This window comes from Gopherus evgoodei, chromosome 1 (assembly GCF_007399415.2).
Source record: "Gopherus evgoodei ecotype Sinaloan lineage chromosome 1, rGopEvg1_v1.p, whole genome shotgun sequence".
NCBI lineage: Eukaryota > Metazoa > Chordata > Testudines > Testudinidae > Gopherus > Gopherus evgoodei.
The window spans coordinates 195,496,210-195,516,180 of NC_044322.1; the positions used below are offsets into that span (position 1 = coordinate 195,496,210).

Consider the following 19,971-nt stretch of genomic DNA (forward strand, 5'->3'; position numbering starts at 1 on the left):
AACAGATCCTGTATCCATATTTTTAACCGGTATCAATTCTTACATAATCTGTTGAGTAAGCAAACTGACTGCCTTACTATACTGTACACACATTCTGATGAATCATTCAATGAGCAAACTAATTGAGCTGAGAAAGCACTTCTGTGTTGTCCTAGATAACTGTGAAAATTTGACTCATGCCACTGTTTTTATCAACCACACCTTCTGCCTCTGAACGTACCCAAGCTTCTAGCCTACAGCACCAAGCAGGGTCCGAAATAAATGTAGTTTGTATGATCTACAAAACAAGGTAGTATTGTTAGTGGGTAATTTTTCATTGTAGTTGAAAATCTGAGCACTTGCAACATTCTCCTTTGATGAAAACTCTACTCCTGGGGGAATTCTGCGCCTCTGTGCATGCGCAGAATTTATGTCTCCTGCAGATTTTTTTGCTTCCCTGCAGAAAAAATGATTTTCTGACAGGGAAGCTACAAGAGCAATCATGAGACCCTGCCTAGCAATATGTTTCGGGTGCCCAGGGAAGCTAGCAGAAAGTAAATCACTGGAGGGCCAGAGCCAGGACTGGGGAAAATCCAGCTGATGACACCTACCCTGTGCCGGGTTTAGCTGCTAGTCCCAGCTGGGCTGGGGAGGATGGGACTTCCTCTTCCCCTGCATAGCATCTGGGGCTGTGTCAGACCCACTCCAATTTCTCCCCTGGCTGTAGAAAGCTCTGAAAATTCACTCCTCCACGCTTCCAGCACCCATCGCTCCTCAGCTGCAGGGGGGAGGGTTAACTGTACAGGGACTGCTGCTCCCCAATCCGCACAACTCCCTTGCATCCAGACCCTCTCATACTCAGACCCTCCTGCCGAGCCTCACCCCCCACCTACTCACCCAAAACCCACTCCCTCTGCACCTGGACAACCTTGACAAAACACCAACACCTAAAATCCCACCCTACCAAGCCCCAAGCAGCTGCTCCTGGATCCCTACCCCACTGAGCTCCAGTCCCCCAGCATCTGGATCCCCCGTTAAGCCACACCAAGAGCCCCCACTGAGATTCCCCCCGCACTGAACCCCAACCACCTTCACCTGGACTCCCTCTGCAGAAACCCATTACCGTTGCCAACCCCCCCCTCCCCCCCCCAAGAAGCCCCTATGCATCCAGGTCTCTCCCACACCCAGATCCCCCACTGAGCTGCCCGCACTCAAATCGCCCCACAGAGAAATCTCTCAACCCAAACCTGGATTCCCCCACACTAAGCCCCTCCACACTTGGATCCTGCCTTGCCGAGTCTGCCTGCCCACACCTGGTGCACCTGGCATGGAGGGGCAGGACTCTGGGCTGTTTCTAGGGCAAGTCCTGTCCTTGCACTGTGTTAGGGATGGGTGCAGCCTCATTGCCGAGTCCGTAGCATGGGGTGGAAGGGGAGCTGCACAGTGATCTACCACCTCCTGTGCTCTCCAATGCCATGCTGGAGCCTCCACATTTATTTCACAAATAAAATTTGCAGAATTTTAACATTGTGTGTGGAATTCTTAATTTTTTGGCACAGAATTTAATTTTTGATGCACAATACCCTCATGAGTAAAACTCGGGAATGCCTTTTTGTTGTGTGTGTCTTTATGCCTGTTACATAGAGGTGACATTGAAACTTTCCATCCTTACAGACTAATTCTGGATGTCACTTTTACCAGCAATCTTTTGCTGGCCAAACTTTGCTTTACATTGCTGAGCTTTTTCATTCGTTTCTGATAAGGACGACCACCTTTTTCAGAGAGACTGCTACTGCTGGCTGTACTGTGTTTTAAGGTTGACCTGTTAACATTTTCCCATTCCTCCTTTACATGATAGAGCACTACTTGGTAAATCAAAACTCAGTGCTGCATCACTGCAGGATGCTGAGTTTCTTCCTGATCTATTTTTGCTAGTAACTGACATTCTTTGCTTTGTCTTCTGTTGTTCTATCTTCATTTAATTCACATTTTTCATGGATAGAATTGAACAGAGATGCTTTCCTATCAGTCATACTAAGAACTGAAAGATCTTTATATTTGGATATTTTAGCATTATACTCCAGCTCAAATTCACCTTTCTTCACTCCGTGCATACATTTATTTTTTAGCCTCAATCTGTACGTGTTAGCCCCAGCAGCTGCTGTACACATTACTTGTGTTAAATATCTCAGGGCTGGTCTACACCAGGGGGCGAAATCGATCTAAAGTACGCAACTTCAGCTATGTGAATAGCGTAGCTGAAGTGAGGGTATCTTAGATCGAGTTACCTACCGTCCTCACAGCACGGGATCAACGTCCACGGCTCCCCGTCGACTCCGCTACCGCTGTTCGCATTGTTGGAGTTCCGGAGTCGACAGGAGCTTGTTCGGGGATCGATATATCACGTCTAGATGAGACGTGATATATATCGATGCCCGAGAAATCTATTGCTACCGGCCGATATGGCCGGTAGTGAAGACGTAGCCTCAGTGTCTGTAAGGGACTTTTTATTTAACATTTCCATAAAGTCAGTATGTGTAGTTTTGTCCTATACTTTAAGTGGGTTTTTAAGTGCATCTGAATTGTGTCTTGTACAGCTGACATATCTAATATCAGACTGTTGATACAATTTTCATTGTATATTCTGTACTTTAACTTTTTGGCTATTGGTACACACTGTCCATTTTAGACTTTTCTCTACACTCTTCATTTTGGATTCTGAACACAAGTTTATTAAATGACCTCCATGATTTTTTGTTAAAGACACAAAGTTTGAAAAAAATGTCCATTTCCTCTATCAGATTTGTATCCATACCATGAACATAAATGTAGTGTCTCTGTAAATTAAATCTTTTTAATAATGTGGAGCAAGTCCCTTTCAACTTGCAGGGATAGGAAGGGTTTCTCTTATTACAACTTTTTAATCCAGTGGCACAGGTTACAGTGGTGTTTCTTTCTCTAAGGCAACAGTCACTCCTCTTCTCTGCCTGCTCAGCTGAGTGTTTTATTTTTCTTAAGCGCTTATGTCAGACACACTCTGCTGCTGTTCTTTGATCATACACTGGGAATTCATGGGGCTTTCTGGATAACTGGTACTTTGGGGAGTTTGTAGCAACTTTTCGGGACTCAAAACCTGCACAGCTCCTACTAGTCCTCTGAGTTCTAGCTAGAAAATGTGCTTTGTCTTTTATCAAGGTCACATTTTTCTTTAGTAATTTGAGTCTGCTTTATGATTAAGGCCATCTGGGAAACAGCAAACTGATGCTTCTTCATGTAGTGTTTTCTCACAACACTCCTCAGTTGAATCATCTTCCCACAACATTTAATCAGGCACCTGTGAAACAGATTAAGTTTGTTAGATTTCATTTTGTTCCCATGCAAATAGTGCTTTAAATTGGATTTTGCTTCAGTTTGTCAACATGCCTAGTTCTGAACATGCAAGTAGAAAATGCATAGATTAAACTAACCAACTCTGTCTTGTCTGAATGCGCTCTCAAAGCTGTCTGCTGATTTTCAACTCATTTCTTTTCCTAAACACTTAGTTTGATTGAGTTTATCTTCCGGTTTATTAAAATACTTGGTTTTTATTCACATCATTACCATTCAATTCTAGTACAGGTTCGAGTACAGTGGAATTGGTTATGTGCTCTATTTGTCTTTTTTAAAATCTGTTCTGCCTTGAGGCCTGTTTCCAAGGACCATTTCTCTTAGTTTCTATCTCTAAACGTATGCATACAGAAGCATTGTAAGACTTACTTTCATCATCTGAATCAAATCCAAACAGCGTCTGACATTTCTTTTGTGCAAGGTGAGCCTCAAGTGCTTCTGAGTTACAGTAGGTGGTCAGGCAGTTCCCACATCTAAATCTTTCTGTTGATTTGCTACAAGCTTTATCTTGCTCAGAATGGGAATCTATTTTATCAGTTACAGTTTTTCTACGTTTTGGCATGCTAATGTATCGTTCATCAAGGTAACTTGGAGGCAACGGTCTAACATATGGTTTTGTCACAATTAAGCCATATGAAGTATTTTCAGTTGTCTGATTTGGTTTTGAAGGTGACTGAGAGACTGCAGCAGTATTGTTTTGTGGTATATCATTGCTGTTCTGTAAAACAGGTATTGACCCATTTTCTGTCCTTGTTTCATCTGCCACTCTGTCCAAAGCTGCATCTGATGAAGCTGAACATGTCTGCTCCAGTTCAATGTGCCCATTGACCAGTTGGTCACGAACATTACAGTTTTCAGTTTTTGGCTGTACTATAGGCATCTTTTGGTCTATCAAGCTTAAAACTGTAGCAGTAACAGATGAATTTTCACTCCCATTCTGAATTACATTGTATGCTTTCTTCTCAATACTCTGGATATATGTCTTTGGTTCTGTAGAGTCTTTCCTTGCCTTCCAAGTTGGAACTGGTAAATCTACAGCTTCTTTTTCGCTACTAGAAGCATCTTTTTCTTGAAAACCACAAAGTGACTCCGATAGAGTATCTGACAAATTTTTTTCATTTACTTCAGAACACTCCGTTTTGTTTAAATAATGCTGAGCCTCATGTTCATACAGCAAAGGAAGCTCTTCAAAAAGCTCGCAGCACTCTGCAAAATTGCACTGAGCTTTAAAAACACTGTGACTTTTCGTATGCTCTGCAAGCTCAGTGGACAGCTTAAATCTCTGATTACAGTTAAAATGTAAACAAAAGTAAACATTTGGATATACGTGTCGCTTCAGGTGGTCTATGAAATGCTGAGAATCTGCAAACTTTCTCTGACAGAACCGACATTTTCCTTTATTCCACTTCATTATATGCTGCTGCACCTTCAGATCAGCTGGGTGAGCTTTTCTTGCATGTTTATTGAGAAATCTTATCTTTTTAAACACTCTAATGCAACTGTTGGCAGGGCACTTGAAGTTACCTTCTTGATCCATAACATCCGGATCCTTTTGAGAGCACAAAGCTCCATTTACTTTATGAAGTATAGGAGACTCTTGACTTGGGCTACCGCCACCCTCAGGCAAATCCTCTGTAGTTAAAGGCTCAGGAGTATTATTTAAACAGCTGTCATAACTACCATTTTCAACATTATCCTGTTGGCTTACATGATTTTCAGCCACATCCAATTCCTGGTCATGGTTTTGTAGTTCCATATCAGTACTTGGAACTACTGCAACCTCTGATTCATTACCTTTAGAACTGTTAGAATTCCCATTTTCAAAAGAGACTGACGCATGAGAGCAATTTACTTCATTTAAATCAGGGGTTTCCTGATCATCATGATGGGTAGCAGCAAGATGCTGTCTTTGTATTTTCTTGACATGATTCCTTAAGTGCTTCAGCATGATTCCTCTTTGCCTGAATTTCCTACAGCATATTACACATGAAAAACTGCCTTTTTTCTGGTGAGCCTGTGCATGCCTCACAATGTGACCACCAAGAAATTCCCTGTTGCATAATGCACAACGGTGTCTTGGTACATTATGATCTATTTTAGATGCTGCAAGAGCTACATGGTTCTTTCTGGCATGACCATTAGATTGGTCTTCAGAGGGGTCTTCAGGGTCAAGCTCCCCATTACTTAGATCTGTTAAAGAGATTTCTTCACTCAAAGCCTGACGTTCCATCGGCTTCTCTGTATTAGCAACAGAATTTTCCAGTGTACTTGCACCTAAGCCAACAGATGCTTTGTCCCTCAACAGTGACAAACAATTCTGCTTGATCATCAAAAAATTCCAAAACTCAGGATCAAAAAACAAACCTTTCTTCAAAATTGGAAGCAACTCAAAACGTACACGGTTCTGAACAGAACTAGTGTGCTCATTATACTCTTCATCTGCACATTTATATAGATGTTCAACAGCGTAATATGATTCTAAGGTGCGCTCAAGAAAAAAGATAGAAAGCGCACAAATTCTGAGTATCTCCAAGTCATTTGGCAAAAAATGAGCAATTGTTTTATATATGAGACATTTCATAATTGGATCGTCACGAAGGTCCAACTGCAGAGCACAGCCACATATTTCAACACAAATCTGCAAACCATCGTTTCCAACCTGCAGAAAAGAAATTAACATTAACATTAATTATACATCATCCCCTACTTTTATTGTTGGTTTGCAACAGAGGCACGTTTGAATGCAAAACAAAACAAAAGCAACAAAAATTCAGTTCTAAAACAATATTTGAATTTCCACCTAACAACTTGGTATTAAAATATTTCAAAGGTAAGTAGAATTCAGAAGGCATCTCAGTTGTTAATGTAAATGTTTAAACTTGCAAAGATCTCCAAAAGCAGATTTTATTAAATCATATATAAATAAAGCAATAAAATAAACTACAGCTATGCTGAGCATAACATTTGGCTTGCACTGCAGGCTGCATATCTAGTGCTGTCAACAAAGCTTCGGATACTTCTGCACTGCACACTTGTGTCAAAGAGACAGCGGGATAACCGTTGGGCATGTTTTAGTTTCAGTTTAGAGAACTCCACGCAAAGGACCATGGTGCAAAACACTATTCTGCCATCCGTATCCTGATTAATTGGTCTATATTTCATAATATAACTGAGCATATTCTAAATATGCTTTCACACACTTGAGGGAAAGAAAAATATAATGCAGTGTTTTGGTCAAGGTTTCCTGAAGCTTGGGCTCTCTACATCTGTCCCCATTTTGACTCATTTAACTTGTACTGCATAAAAAATGAAAACTACAAAATGTGGGCATCACTTTTCAAAGGTGACAAGTGATTTTGGGTGCCCAAACTGACTTATCATAATGGCCTGACATTTCAGAAATGGTGAGCTATCACCCTGAAAAATACTGACGACTTGAAATTTAAGCTAGGCCCTTAACTGAAATTTATAATTAAGATGTGCTTCTGAAAATGCCTCCTATCTGAGACATAAAATAATTTGATAAAGGAAAAAAATTGGGAACAAGTTTTTATCATAGCTATATGTTGCATACATCTTCAATATCTATGTATCAACAAGTACATACATATTCACATATTGGTTGGGGCATTTAAAAATCTAAATAGCACTTGAGTGTTTAGTTAAATCTTACTAACAGAGCAGTACCAGATTAACCTAACCACCAGGAATATTTTCTGGACGATTTATTTAGAGTCAAGACATGGTGAACATTAACAGAATTGTTTCACTTGTGTATAACTATACTGTAATGTTAACATAGGTTTACTTTGATTCAAGTGAAAAAAATGATTACATTCTTCATGCACCTAAGTCTTAGAATGTCAAGAAACCTAATACAGTCCTACAACTATAAAAATCTGCTGTCAGATGTAAGGTTAGTCACATATTAGATGTGGAATTTGAGCTATTTGGCACATTAGGATGAGCAATGTTGCACTTTATTACAAACTACTGAGAGACATGGCAAAGCATACAGACAGGCTGAACCTGATGCCAAATGTCATCAAATAAGTGTTTGAAGTACAATGTGTTTTGGTCTACTCTATTAGCTCTTTTGCGTGGAGTTTGTAGTACTACTTTATTTTTTCCAGGATCCACGCTTGATTCCTTGCCAAAGAATTAATAATCCCTCAGGACACTGCCACTATCATACAAACTCAAGGTCCATGTTAAAAGAAATAGATCTATACTTTGGCTACAGATAAAAAGGCAGAGAACCAACTAAGTTTACCATGTCTTCTGCTTAGAACCTTGTTTGGCCAAAGGTAAGTAATACCACATTACATTAAATAGTCCAATTCTTCAGCTATTATATTGCCAATAACAAGGCCACAATTAATTGTGTCCGTTTCTTAATTCAAGGGGTCTCAAATGTACATAGGGTGGGCCTTATCTCAGTAGAGGCTGTCTCACAGATCATACTCTCTCTCATTTAAGACTGCATGGGTCATCAGCTCTCCCACCGGCAAACAAGTAACATCCTTCTGTTAACTACAGCAATTGCTTACATTGCAAAGGAGTATTAGAAATGCATTTAGAGTACATTTTTAGCTCCTTTTAATATAAACTATGAAAACAGCACCATGTAACCAGTCAGGTGTTTGCAGACCACCAGCAAGTGATGTAGGAGCCACTTGTGGTTGATGGATGATAGTTTGGCAGCTACTGATTTAACTGATAATATCTGCCCTGAGACAATTCAATATCTCTATTCGTCTCCTGAATGGTAAATATATACAGCCTGCTTGGGAAAGTGCTTCAAAAAGCTTTAGCAGATGTGCTCTTCTGGAATTAGGATGCCAATGGACACAGGACAGGTATGAGAGGCCCAGTGAAAGCCATTAACAATAAATGGTGGTACATTTAATCCAAGGGAAAGCAATTATATGGAAGATACTATTTAATCAAAACGACAACTGAATCTCAGCCAAAACGATGAAAACCCAGCAAAAATACTGCAAAATGATCTAATATAAAAATACTAAAGAAATCAGCCAAACCCATCTTCTAGGTGAGAAATATAAGTCTACAATTTTTTCATTCCCATTTTCTTTTGTAAGTCTACAGATGCTTTAATCATTTAGATCACTGGAAGTTTAACTCCTTTCTGTGTGCTACAGACAAGTTACTTGTATTGATCTATTGACACGTACTGTGTTGTAGTATCCCATTATAGCTTATTGTAGAGTGGCTGTTGCTGAAGGAACTCCAAAAGGAACACAGTTTCAGATTTCTGCAGGAAAGCATGTTACGATATCATTGCAACACTTAAGATTACGAGAACAGTAGTAAATTAGAAACCAAGTTATTTTTTTCTAGTTTGTTTACTTGATGTATTTATTTACTGTAAATGTTGCCATTTCTGTTGCGTCAATTTCCTCTTATTTCTATAGGGTTGGGAGGAGCCCACATACATGAGAGAAAAACAATTTAAATAATAGGAAAAAGTGCATTTGTAAAACCATAACAATGGACAAAGGAACTCTGGGTCATATGCAGTACCCAGAAGTTTTTTTAGCTAGTTTTTTGGGTCTTGACTTAATTTGAAATTAATATTGTCTAGCTATCCCTTCTTTCCCCCTTTGCTGCAATGGACCAGCACACAAGAAAATGAGGTAGCAATGACTAAGTCAAATTGGCAATGCAAAAAAAAAAATCAACACTTACTTCATCCTTAATGACTTTCATGAAAGGGAAAATTACTCTGACATTTGTAGCTATCCTTAAAAGCTGGTAGCACTGATCAACAAATACTTGTTTCGAAGGGTTAGATTTAAGCTGCAGTTTACTCCACATAAATATCAGGTCCCTATAAATATAAAACAAAACAGTTTTGTTAAGCTATTGTTGAAACAGAGCTGGCCTTAAGCAAGATGTGTTTCTATAAGCAGCTTGACTATGCATATTGTTTGCATGCAAATAATTCTGTAACTATAATCATATTTGACAGTTAAGGGCAAAGCTAATTAAAACCACAAATATATGCATGAAGTTACATGATGGAAAATGTCATTTTTAAAGCATCTATGGTATACTCTATCATGGACCCACTAAAATATGCAACAGAAGATGAATGGATCCAGCTTAGTATCACAGAGAACTGGACAACAAAACAGAAAGCTTACAGCATTTACCCCTGCTTTCCGAAGATTATAGGGAAGATGACTGTCAGGATGGCCATGCCAATATATTCTGGGATTAAATTACATTCACTGTAAGGTGGGGAAGCTTTCAGGAGCACAAATGTCTGAGGGTGACAAAATGAAAGGATGGTAGGGACATGGTCTCTGATCCATTCCACTATTAGGGGAAGCCTATTGGTTACCATTTAGAAGATACTGATGTTTTGCATGGTGCATGTCTATATCACTATTATACTGTCCTTTTCTGACCGGTGATGTCTTCTGTACTATACAGTGTTGTTGTAGCTGTGTCAGGCACCGGATATTAGAGAGACAAAGTGGGTGAGAATATCTTTTATTGGACCAATTTCTGTTGTGAGAGAGAAGCATTCAAAAGCTTGTCTCTCTCACCAAGAGAAGTTGGTCCAATAAAATATTACCTTGTCCAGCTTGTCTTTTGTAATAGCCCTTTAAGTCTGTAACAGCTATACGGCAATAGCAGGCAATCTGTTGAGGATGCATGGTAGGGGAAGTCTCTGGCCTGCATATTCAAGATGAATATAGAAAAAAAGTCTCCTGCCTTTATATGCAGCTTCAAGTCTGATGTTATCCATTCCAAAGTAGGGTGCAGGGGAGCGGAATCTTGTGTAGAAGGAAATGAGGTCTTTGGTCTCTGGTCTATACCATATAGGTGGACATCCCAGTGAACTTCTAATGAGCAGGTACATTTGCAATTTACAGTATAGTAGGCAGAGTTTTCACTGGGATACGTACTGCACAGCTGAAAACTCGTAGAGCTCATGGGCAACAGGAAATAAAGGCAATTTCTTCCAACTTTAACTATGGATTCAACATAAGATATCTTTTGAAAGAAAGAAGTCTAAAAATAAAGTCTAAGGCATCTATACCCCAGAAAGTAGTTCTTTAACACCTCTAGAACAAATCTAAGCAACCACCCTTAGTTAATAATTTAAAGAATTATACACAACTACCTTCCAAATCTCATGGGTTAAAAAAAGAGCCAAGACTGGCTGAATCTCACACTCGTATGAAATGAGCCTTATGACCAGGTTGCAGCCCTGCCAAACTAATCATGATATGTGAGCAGGCCATTTGGATTTTTTTCCAGTGATCCCACAGAGCCTAGTGAATTAGTATAAAAAAACCAAAAGGTTTGGCTGACTTTTTAATCTGTGCCAGATACAAGTCTAGCAAGATTTTTGACATCAAGCTTGTGAAGAACAGCCTCACTAAGCAGAGGAAAACATTGCTAGGATTGACTGAATATGATAGAACACCTACATCACTTGAGAATTTGGGGTGTTTCAACAGCTCCACGGTACATTTAAAAATACATTATAAGTTGGTTCAAATACTAGATCTTGAATCGCACTTATTCAGAACTTAAGTCATTTCCCCCGGAATATTAAGTTCCAAGTAAAATCTGAGCTCACAGAGTAGACAAAATTAAAAATGGGCTTTCCTCAGCATAATCACATCCTATCATTGTGTAAAGGCACGAAGCTAAAAAAAGATGGTCAACAATCATTTTAGCCTCTTTGTACTAGGAACTACCTATACCGTGAAGCCAGCCAAAAAAAAAAAAAAAAAAAAAAAAAAAAAAGAGCCTGAACTGGTAACAGCCATTTTTATGCACAAAAATATTATTCCAATACCTTTCCCAGGGAAAAAAAAATCTCCTGTCTTAAGGATTAAACAAGATGTATGAACCACTTATGCTCAGCTGTGCCAGGATCATGAATCTCATAAATACATCAAGACACTTGTAAAGCTTGTGAAAGCACAGAGAAACTGATTATCTTCTGTATAATCAAACAGCTATTTCAACTTTTCACAAACGTTAAAGGAAGATGTTCAGAACTGAAACAGACAAGAGAAGAAAGCTGAGCAGCTTGTATGGGGGCATATAAAAGTATTCATATAGGCCTTTTAGCATAGGATCTTGAAATTTTCCCCTTCAATGTCCACCAAGTAGATTACTGATTAGCATGAAAACTATTGACATTTCTAAACACCAAGGATAAAATTTTCAAAAGCATCCAAATGACTCAGGACCCTAAATCCCATTTTCAAGTCATTTAGGCACATAGGAACTTATATCTAACTGAAAGTGAATAGGATCTAGACTAAGTGGCTCAGTAACTTTTGAAAATGGGACTTAGGTTCTTAAGCCACTTGGATACTTTTGAAAGTTTTACTCCAAGCTTCTATCCTCTCGGGGGCCACACTGACAAGAAGTGTGAACACAGGATATGGTGCAGAGTTTCCCTGGTTCTCTGACCAATGTGGCCAGATATTCAGCCTGATGTGATCGGTTATAACCATCTTTAACAAATGCTTAAAAAACAGTTTTTGCCACCGCAAACAGCATCTGAGGCTTTTTGAGGCTGTGTCTCTCCTGACCTACATCTAAGACCTTTGCTACCGATGTTAAGAGGAAAGGCGAATGTGACCTATTTCAAGTAAATGGAAGAAACATCCCTGAACATACATAGGAATTGGTAATAACACTAGATGTCCATTCTGAATGGTTATGAATAGATTTCTCTGCTGTACCCTACACAAAAGATACCGAACTACCTACCATTGAGCCAAAGGTCAACAGATCAGAAACAGATCAACAACTGTGTTTCTTTCATGCCAAGCAAGTGACCATGACAAATGTCTGGAAACTACCAAATCACACACCTGGAAAGTGTGATCCTGTTTAAGTTTGCTTATGTCAACATCCTGGTTGTCGGTTTGAATCATGATTACCTTGCTATACTTCAAAAGGTTGTAGAGCAGTTTTTAAACTAAGGGCTGGGGGAAAGCCGAGAGGTGCACAGGACCATATGGTTCAGACATGCCTATGTGGAAGATCTACAAATGGAGATGCCCTATGTCCTAATAAGGAGGAGAGGTTGGACGATGATAAAATATAGGAAGGATCTGATGAGAAAAACAGTCAAATGAAAAAAAGTCCTATTCAATTAAATTGTCTAATGGCAGGCAGCTAAAAAGTGACAAGTTTTTAAAGTACTTTTATACCAATGCTAGAAGTCTAAATAATAAGATGGGTGAACTGGAGTGCCTCATATTAAATAAGGATATTGATACAATAGGCAACACAGAAACTTGGTGGAATGAGGATAATCTATGGGACACAGTAATACCAGGGTACAAAATACATTGGAAGGACAGAACAAGTCGTGCTGGTGGAGAAGTGGCACTATATGTGAAAGAAAGCATAGAATCATATGAAGTAAAAGTCTTAAATGAACGAAACTGTACCATACAATCTCTATGGATAATAATTCCATACTTGAATACTAAGAATATAGCACAAGAGATAAATTACAGACCACCTGACCAAGATGGTGATAGTAACTGTGAAATGCTCAGGGAGATTAGAGAGGCTATTAAAATAAAAAACTCAGTAATAATGGGGGATTTCAACTATCCTCATCTTGACTGGGTACCTGTCACCTCAGGAAGGGATGCACAGATAAAGTTTCTTAACACCTTAAATGATCTTCTTGGAGCATATAGTCCTGGAACCCACAAGAGAAGAGGCAATTCTTGATTTAGTCCTAAGTGGAACATAGGATCAGGTCCAAGAGGTGAATATAGCTGGACCACTTGGTAATAGTGACCATAATATAATTAAACTTAACATCCCTGTGACGGGGAAACCACCACAGCAGCCCAACACTGTAGCATTTAATTTCAGAAAGGGGGACTACACAAAAATGAGGACGTTAATTAAACAAAAATTAAAAGGTACAGTGCCAAAAGTAAAATCCCTGCAAGCTGCGTGGAAAGTTTTTAAAGTCACCATAATATAGGCTCAACTTAAATGTATACCTCAAATTAAAAAACATAGCAAGAGAACCAAAGCGTGGCTAAACAAAAGAAGCAGTTGAGACGTAAAAAGGCATCCTTTAAGAAGTGGAAATTAAATCCTCATGAGGAAAGTAGAAAGGATCATAAACTCTGGCAAATGAAGTGTAAAAAAATTTAATTAGAAAGGCCAAAAAAATCTGAAGAACAGCTAGCCAAAGACTCAAAAACTAAAAGCAAACATTTTTAAGTACATCAGAAACAAGAAGCCTGCTAAACAACCAATGGGGCCACTGGACGATCAAGATGGTAAAGCAGCACTCAAGGATGATAAGGCCATTGCGGAGGAACTAAATTAATTATTTGCATTGGTCTTCCCAGTTGAAGATGTGAGGGAGATTCCTAAACCTGAGCCATTCTTTTTAGGTGACAAATCTAAGGAACTGTCCCAGACTGAGGTGTCATTAGAGGAGGTTTTGGAACAAACTGATAAACTAAACAGTAATAAAAGTCACCACAACCAGATGGTATTCACCCAAGAATTCTGAAGGAACTCAAATATGAAATTGAAGGACTACTAATTGTCATCTGTAACCTATAATTTAAATCAGCTTCTGTACCAAATGACTGGAGAATAGCTAATGTGATGCCAATTTTTAAAAAAGGGCTCCAGAAGAGACCCCAGCAATTACAGGCCGGTAAGCCTGACTTCAGTACAGAGCAAACTGGTTGAAACTATAGTAAAGAACAAAATTGTCAGACACATAGGTGAACATAATTTGTTGGGAAATAGTCAACATGGTTTTTGTAAAGTGAAATCATGCCTCACCAATCTACTAGAATTCTTTAAGGGGGTAAACAAGCATGTGGACAAGGGGGATCCAGTGGATATAGTGTATTTAGATTTTCAGAAAGCCTTTGACAAGATCCCTCACCAAAGGTTCTTAAGCAAAGTAAGCAGTCATGGGATAAGAGGGAAGGTTCTCTTGTGGATTGGTAACTAGCTAAAAGATAGGAAACAGTAGGAATAAATGCTCAGTTTTCAGAATGGATAGAGATAAATATTGGTGTTGCCCAGGGGTCTGTACTGGGCCCAGTCCTATTTAACATATTCATAAATGATCTGGAAAAAGGGGTAAACAGGGAGGTGGCAAAATCTGCAGATGATACAAAACTACAAGACAGTTAAGTACCAGGCAGATTGCAAAGAGCTACAAAAGGATCTCTCCTAACTGGGTGACTGAGCAACAAAATGGGAGAAGAAATTCAGTGTCAATAAATGCAAAGTAATGCACACTGAAAAACAAACCCAACTATGCATATAAAATGATGGGGTCTAGATCAGCTGTTACCACTCAAGAAAGATCTTGGAGTCATTGTGGATAGTTCTCTGAAAACATCCACTCAGCATGCAACAGCAGTCAAAAAAGTGAACAAAAGGTTGGGAATAATTGAAAAAGGGATAGATAAGACAGAAAATATCATATTGCCTCTATATAAATTCCATGGTATACCCATATCTTGAATACTGCATGCAGATGTGGTTGCCCCAACTCAAAAAAGATGTATTGGAATTGGAAAAGGTTCAGAAAAGGGCAACAAAAACTATTAGGGGTATAGAACAGCTGTCGTATAAAGAGATTAATAAGACTGGGATTTCTCAGGTTGGAAGAGAGACAACTGGGGCCGGGGGGAGGGAATATGATAGAAGTCTATAAAATCATGACTAGTGTGGAGAAAGTGAATAAGTGTTATTTACTCCTTCTCATAACACAAGAACTAGGGACCATGAAATGAAATTACCAGACAGCAGGTTTAAAAAAAACAAAAAAAATTTTTTTTTTTTTTTAAACACAACACACAATCAACCTGGGGAACTCCTTGCAAGAGGATGTGATGAATACCAAACTATCACAGGGTTAAAAATAGAACTAGATAAATTTATGGAGAATAAGTTCATCAATGGCTATTAGCCAGGACGGGCAGGGATGGTTTACCTAGCCTCTGTTTGTCTAAGCTGGGAACGGACAACAGGGGTGGATCACTTGATGATTACCTGTACTGTTCATTCCCTCTGGGGGACCTGGCATTGGCCACTGTCAGAAGACAGAATACTGGGCTCGATGGACCTTTGGTCTGACCCACTAGGGCTGGTCTTATGTTCTTAGGCTCTGAAGGTCCTTAGTCCTCTAGTGAGTCAAGGACTGCCCTCTCCTCCAAAACATTTATGTGCAGTTGTTCCTTCAGAGAACAAGTGCAGCTCTGTGTAAAACACCTACATGTGGATCTTATTTCAGGCAGGATGAATCTCCATTAACTACAGTTTGGATCAGCAGACTTTGTTCCTTCTTAACTGCAGATTAGACTGATGGCAGCCTAGAGACGGAGTGGCTCAGAGGCCATCCTTCTCTGGTAGGGTATGTGAGTGAGTGGTTCACATTAAGAGATCTCAGGCTAGACCAAGCTTGCTTCAGGTGGAGGTGTGCCAGAAATACTGACAACATATGTGGCCATCAGCCCAACATCAGTATTATCCTTGCAGATACTTGTTGCCCCTGGCAAATCCTCTCTGCTAGACCCATAGTGCCCTGGATCCTGACTGGTGGCAAGATGGTTTTTCCCACACATGACACAGCTTAGGCATTCCAGTGGCCTCAGAAAAAAAGCTGAGACTTGGGGTACTTTATCTTGAACTTTATGGTCTCCAGCCCTCGAATAATGTCACTGTGATTCTCAGAAGTCTTCATAAATGTTGCCTGTGATGACTTAACCTTTTGAGGTCTGAAGAGTTATTCTGCAGTGTGTGCAGCTGAGACAGTTATGCATTTTATAAACAGCATAGTAATTATTCCAGTTGTGGACATAATTATTTGCCCAAGAACCTTTAGAAATTTCAGAAGCTTTTGCTGCTTCTGCTTAAGGACGCCGAAGCACCAGAAAATGGTAAAAGTGTTGCAGTTCTGAAGACAAGTGATAAAGCATGAAGCACCTTTACTGGCATTTCTCAACTCTGACCCTGAATGCAGAAATGAACATGAGGATGATGAGATCTTTGGTTATAGTTTTTACAATGGACCCAAAGATCAATTGTGTAAAATATTTAAAAAACTTAAGGTAAAGGAAACATATGGTTAAAAACAGGTCTGAAACCTAAAGTGTAGACAACAATTATTCATTTGCAATCATGAATTGTTGGTAAAATCTGCATTTGTATCTACATGAATGCCAAAAAATAATTTCAGATTCAGAATTCAACTTTTTTGCTTCATCATCAGAAGTAACCCTTTAAATGAGATATAATACAAACTTTAGCCAGAAAAAAATAAAGATTAGACAATCTTTGTGAATTTCTCTTTAAAAAGCAAAACCTTCTCTGTCTCTCAGCTCCCTTGATTAACCAAGCAAATACTGGGATCTGAGGATCCTGGAAGACTTATTTTCCATTTTTCAATTTGATTTTAAACCCTCTCTTGATCAGTCACAAAGCAGATCAGTAGGAGTCAGCAAAACCAACTGAATCTTCTTGCTTCACCAACATGTTAGACAGATAAAGTAAGTGCACTTTTTAAAAAAAGGCTGTCAAATTTTACCTGGTTTAAGAAATTTCAAAAGTAAAACAGATTATTTTCTGGTAGACACCTTTCAAACCTTAGAGGATGGAGCAATACTTGTTCTGATGTATTCTAGAGAATATATGTTAACAAAAAAATCTTAAGCTCTATCTTTTCCTCTGAATGCATGGAGATTTATTTTAATTATGTAAATCTTATCTAAATGGATACATTTAACTTTGTGATTCTGCAGGTTCTTTGGATTTGTAACACAATAGCCTACAGGAATAAATTAAATTGGAATTAACAAAAAAGTATTCTCCAACAGCAGATTTTCAGAGAAGATTACAGATCCTCTATTAGATATTAAAGCATACATCCATGGGATGCTGTAGGTAAATTACAATAATGTTGGTGTGACTATTTAAAAAGCTGGATAGGAAAATACTTGTGGTGCCAGAAATTTTTTAAGTAGATTATATTTACTGATATTGACAGCAGTGTAACCCTCTAGTTTAGACACTCACCCTTCTGCTGCTACTTTGAAGCTATCATCAAGTATAATGAATGTAGCATGCCCTCACTACAATGAAAACGATTAGGGCTATAGAATGGCCGCCTCCCATGTACAGCTACACAGACAGGCTAGATATGCATAACATGCATACTGGAAAAGTCAGAACAGTTACAACTGCAGTTTTAAAGTTTAGCCGCATCTTAAAGTTAACATACTTCACTTCTATCATGGCAATAAGCATTTATCTTCTGAGCTCCTTCACCAGAAAGAAAGTATTTACCAGATACAATACATGTCCCCATTTTGGAGCTGTGGGACCAGGAACGATTCACACAGCTGTAAGGCTAAGGTAGTCTTCCCTTCTTTTTCAGTGTTGCAGATGATCTCAATTCCACTCTTGCAATCAGTCCTCAATAAGTGCTATGCAATTAAAATAAGATCAGTTTAGATAAGTTTGCTAATGTGGGGGAAAAATGCTGATCACACCTTGCTATGCTAAAGTAGTCAATTAGCTAAAGTAGTTCCAAGAATTGCTAATGACAGGGATTCTTTGGCAAAAGTTTTGTGTTTTTCTGCAGATAATCATCTAAGACAAGTTGTCTTATGCCCAAATAAATTTGTTAGTCTCTAAGGTGCCACAAGGACTCATTATTTTTGCTGATACAGCCTAACATGGCTACCCTCTGAAACCTAAGACAAGTTTATCTGTTAGATGTTATCAGATATTTAGGGTAAAGTTCTCAATGGGATTTAGGGGTTAGTACAGGGGTCGGCAACCTTTCAGAAGTGATGTGCTGAGTCTTCATTTATACACTCTAAAGTAAGTCTTTGCATGCCAGTAATATATTTTAATGTTTTTTAGAAGGTCTCTCTATAAGTCTATATATTATATAACCCAACTACTGTTATATGAAAGTAAACAAGGTTTTCAAAATGTTTCAGAAGCTTTATTTAAAATTAAATTAAAATGCAGATCTGATCAGTTTAGTGTGATCCTTGCCTTTGCTTTTCCTTGCTGAATTTTCCAATGTTGGCTCCTGCCAGCTGGGGTCTCAGCCCGCTGCCAGCCTGTGGTTCCTTCACCCAGGCCAACAGAGGGCGCTGAATGGGACCGGCAGTGGGAACCTGGCTGGCAGGAGCAGGTGGCAGAAACCGCAGAGCGGCAGCAGACTGAGCGGCTCGGCCTGCCGCTGCTCTGGGATTTTGGCCGCCGGCTCCTGCCAGCTGGGGTCTCAGCCCGCTGCCAGCTTGGGGTTCCTTCACCCAGGCCAGCAGTGGGTGCTGAGGGGGACCGGCAGTGGTACCCTGGCTGACAGGAGCTCAGCCTGCTGCCACGTGCCATCAAAAATCGGCTCGCATGCCACCTTTGGCACATGTGCCGTAGGTTGCCAACCCCTGGGTTAGTACATATAAAACCTATTATTTCTAGGCATTATGTTGCACATATCCTGGAAGCCCACCTGAAAGTTTTATCTTGATTTTGACAAATTAGCACAAAATGCACTCATTTGTAACACGTACTATCAATATTAAAAGGAGAAACTATATAGTGCCATTTCACATACCAGCACAAACAAAAAGAAAACAGTTTTTTAGAAGTTTAAGAAATTTGACAAGGCAGAAGGAATTAAACTGAAAGTAATCTAAAATTAACCTCTTCTGCTATAGCCCCGTTGTTTTAAAACAACTATTTGACTTTGTTACAAAATGCTCTGAATCTGTTATTTAGAGAATATTGGGGAAAATGGTGTCTTCAGGTAAATGTTAACGACCAATGAAGTCACTAGGAGTTGTATGTTCAGACTTTAGCCCTCAGAAAATAAATTCAAATGAATACCAATCAGGTCACCTGCTGTTCTGACATTTGGCTGTAGTACGAATAAAAAGTTTCATATGTTTCTCTTGATGACTATACAGGAGAAGAGTATAATATATTGCTAGAGGCATAAAAATGTACACTGACACAGTACCTCCTGGAATAGCTGATCTTCTACTGGAGACATATAAAGACAGGTGAAAAAAGCTTGATGGAAATACAAATCTTTACTGATTTCTGGATGATTTATGCAAGATTTGATAAAAGCCATTGCCTCTGGGATGCGTTCGCAGGCAATAAGGTATCTGGCACGTAGTTCAAAGAATAGTGGATTTTCAGAGCTTAAATATTTGTTAACTGTATGGAAAAAAAAATTAGATGTAATTAGAATCTCAAGTCCCCATAAAAATATCAAATTACACACTCATTTTTTACAGGACCATATCTACAAGTTGCATAATCAACTATCTGCAAATGAAGCCAACCATATATTTAAATACCGTATTCAGGGATCTAGCTTTCAGTTTGGAGCGAGAGGAATTACTATGCTGACAAGATTATGGTCTTACTCATTTAGAATCCTGTCTCCAACTGTGACCAGTACCAGCTGCTTCAGAGCAATGTGTAGTAAACCTTGCAGTAGGCAATTATGGGATAACTTACATTCAAACTTTCTCCCTCACCCCCAATAATTAGAATGTGGCTCATGTCCTG

At 39.1% G+C, this 19,971-nt stretch overlaps 1 protein-coding gene across 3 annotated transcripts in view; it reads right to left on the minus strand.

Annotated features, from left to right (window-relative positions):
• Window positions 1-1,475: 1,475 nt before the first annotated feature.
• Window positions 1,476-19,971, minus strand: part of ZNF654 (zinc finger protein 654) — a 58,269-nt gene continuing 39,773 nt past the window's right edge. For all 3 annotated transcript variants that reach the window (XM_030581687.1, XM_030581704.1, XM_030581694.1), the window contains exons 5-9: window positions 19,412-19,614; window positions 17,722-17,861; window positions 9,076-9,217; window positions 3,736-6,025; window positions 1,476-3,313 (exon numbers count right to left, since the gene is read on the minus strand). In XM_030581687.1, coding sequence (XP_030437547.1) covers window positions 3,306-3,313; window positions 3,736-6,025; window positions 9,076-9,217; window positions 17,722-17,861; window positions 19,412-19,614 — 2,783 coding nt within the window. In that variant the 3' untranslated portion in view covers window positions 1,476-3,305. The remainder of the gene's footprint in view (window positions 3,314-3,735; window positions 6,026-9,075; window positions 9,218-17,721; window positions 17,862-19,411; window positions 19,615-19,971) is intronic.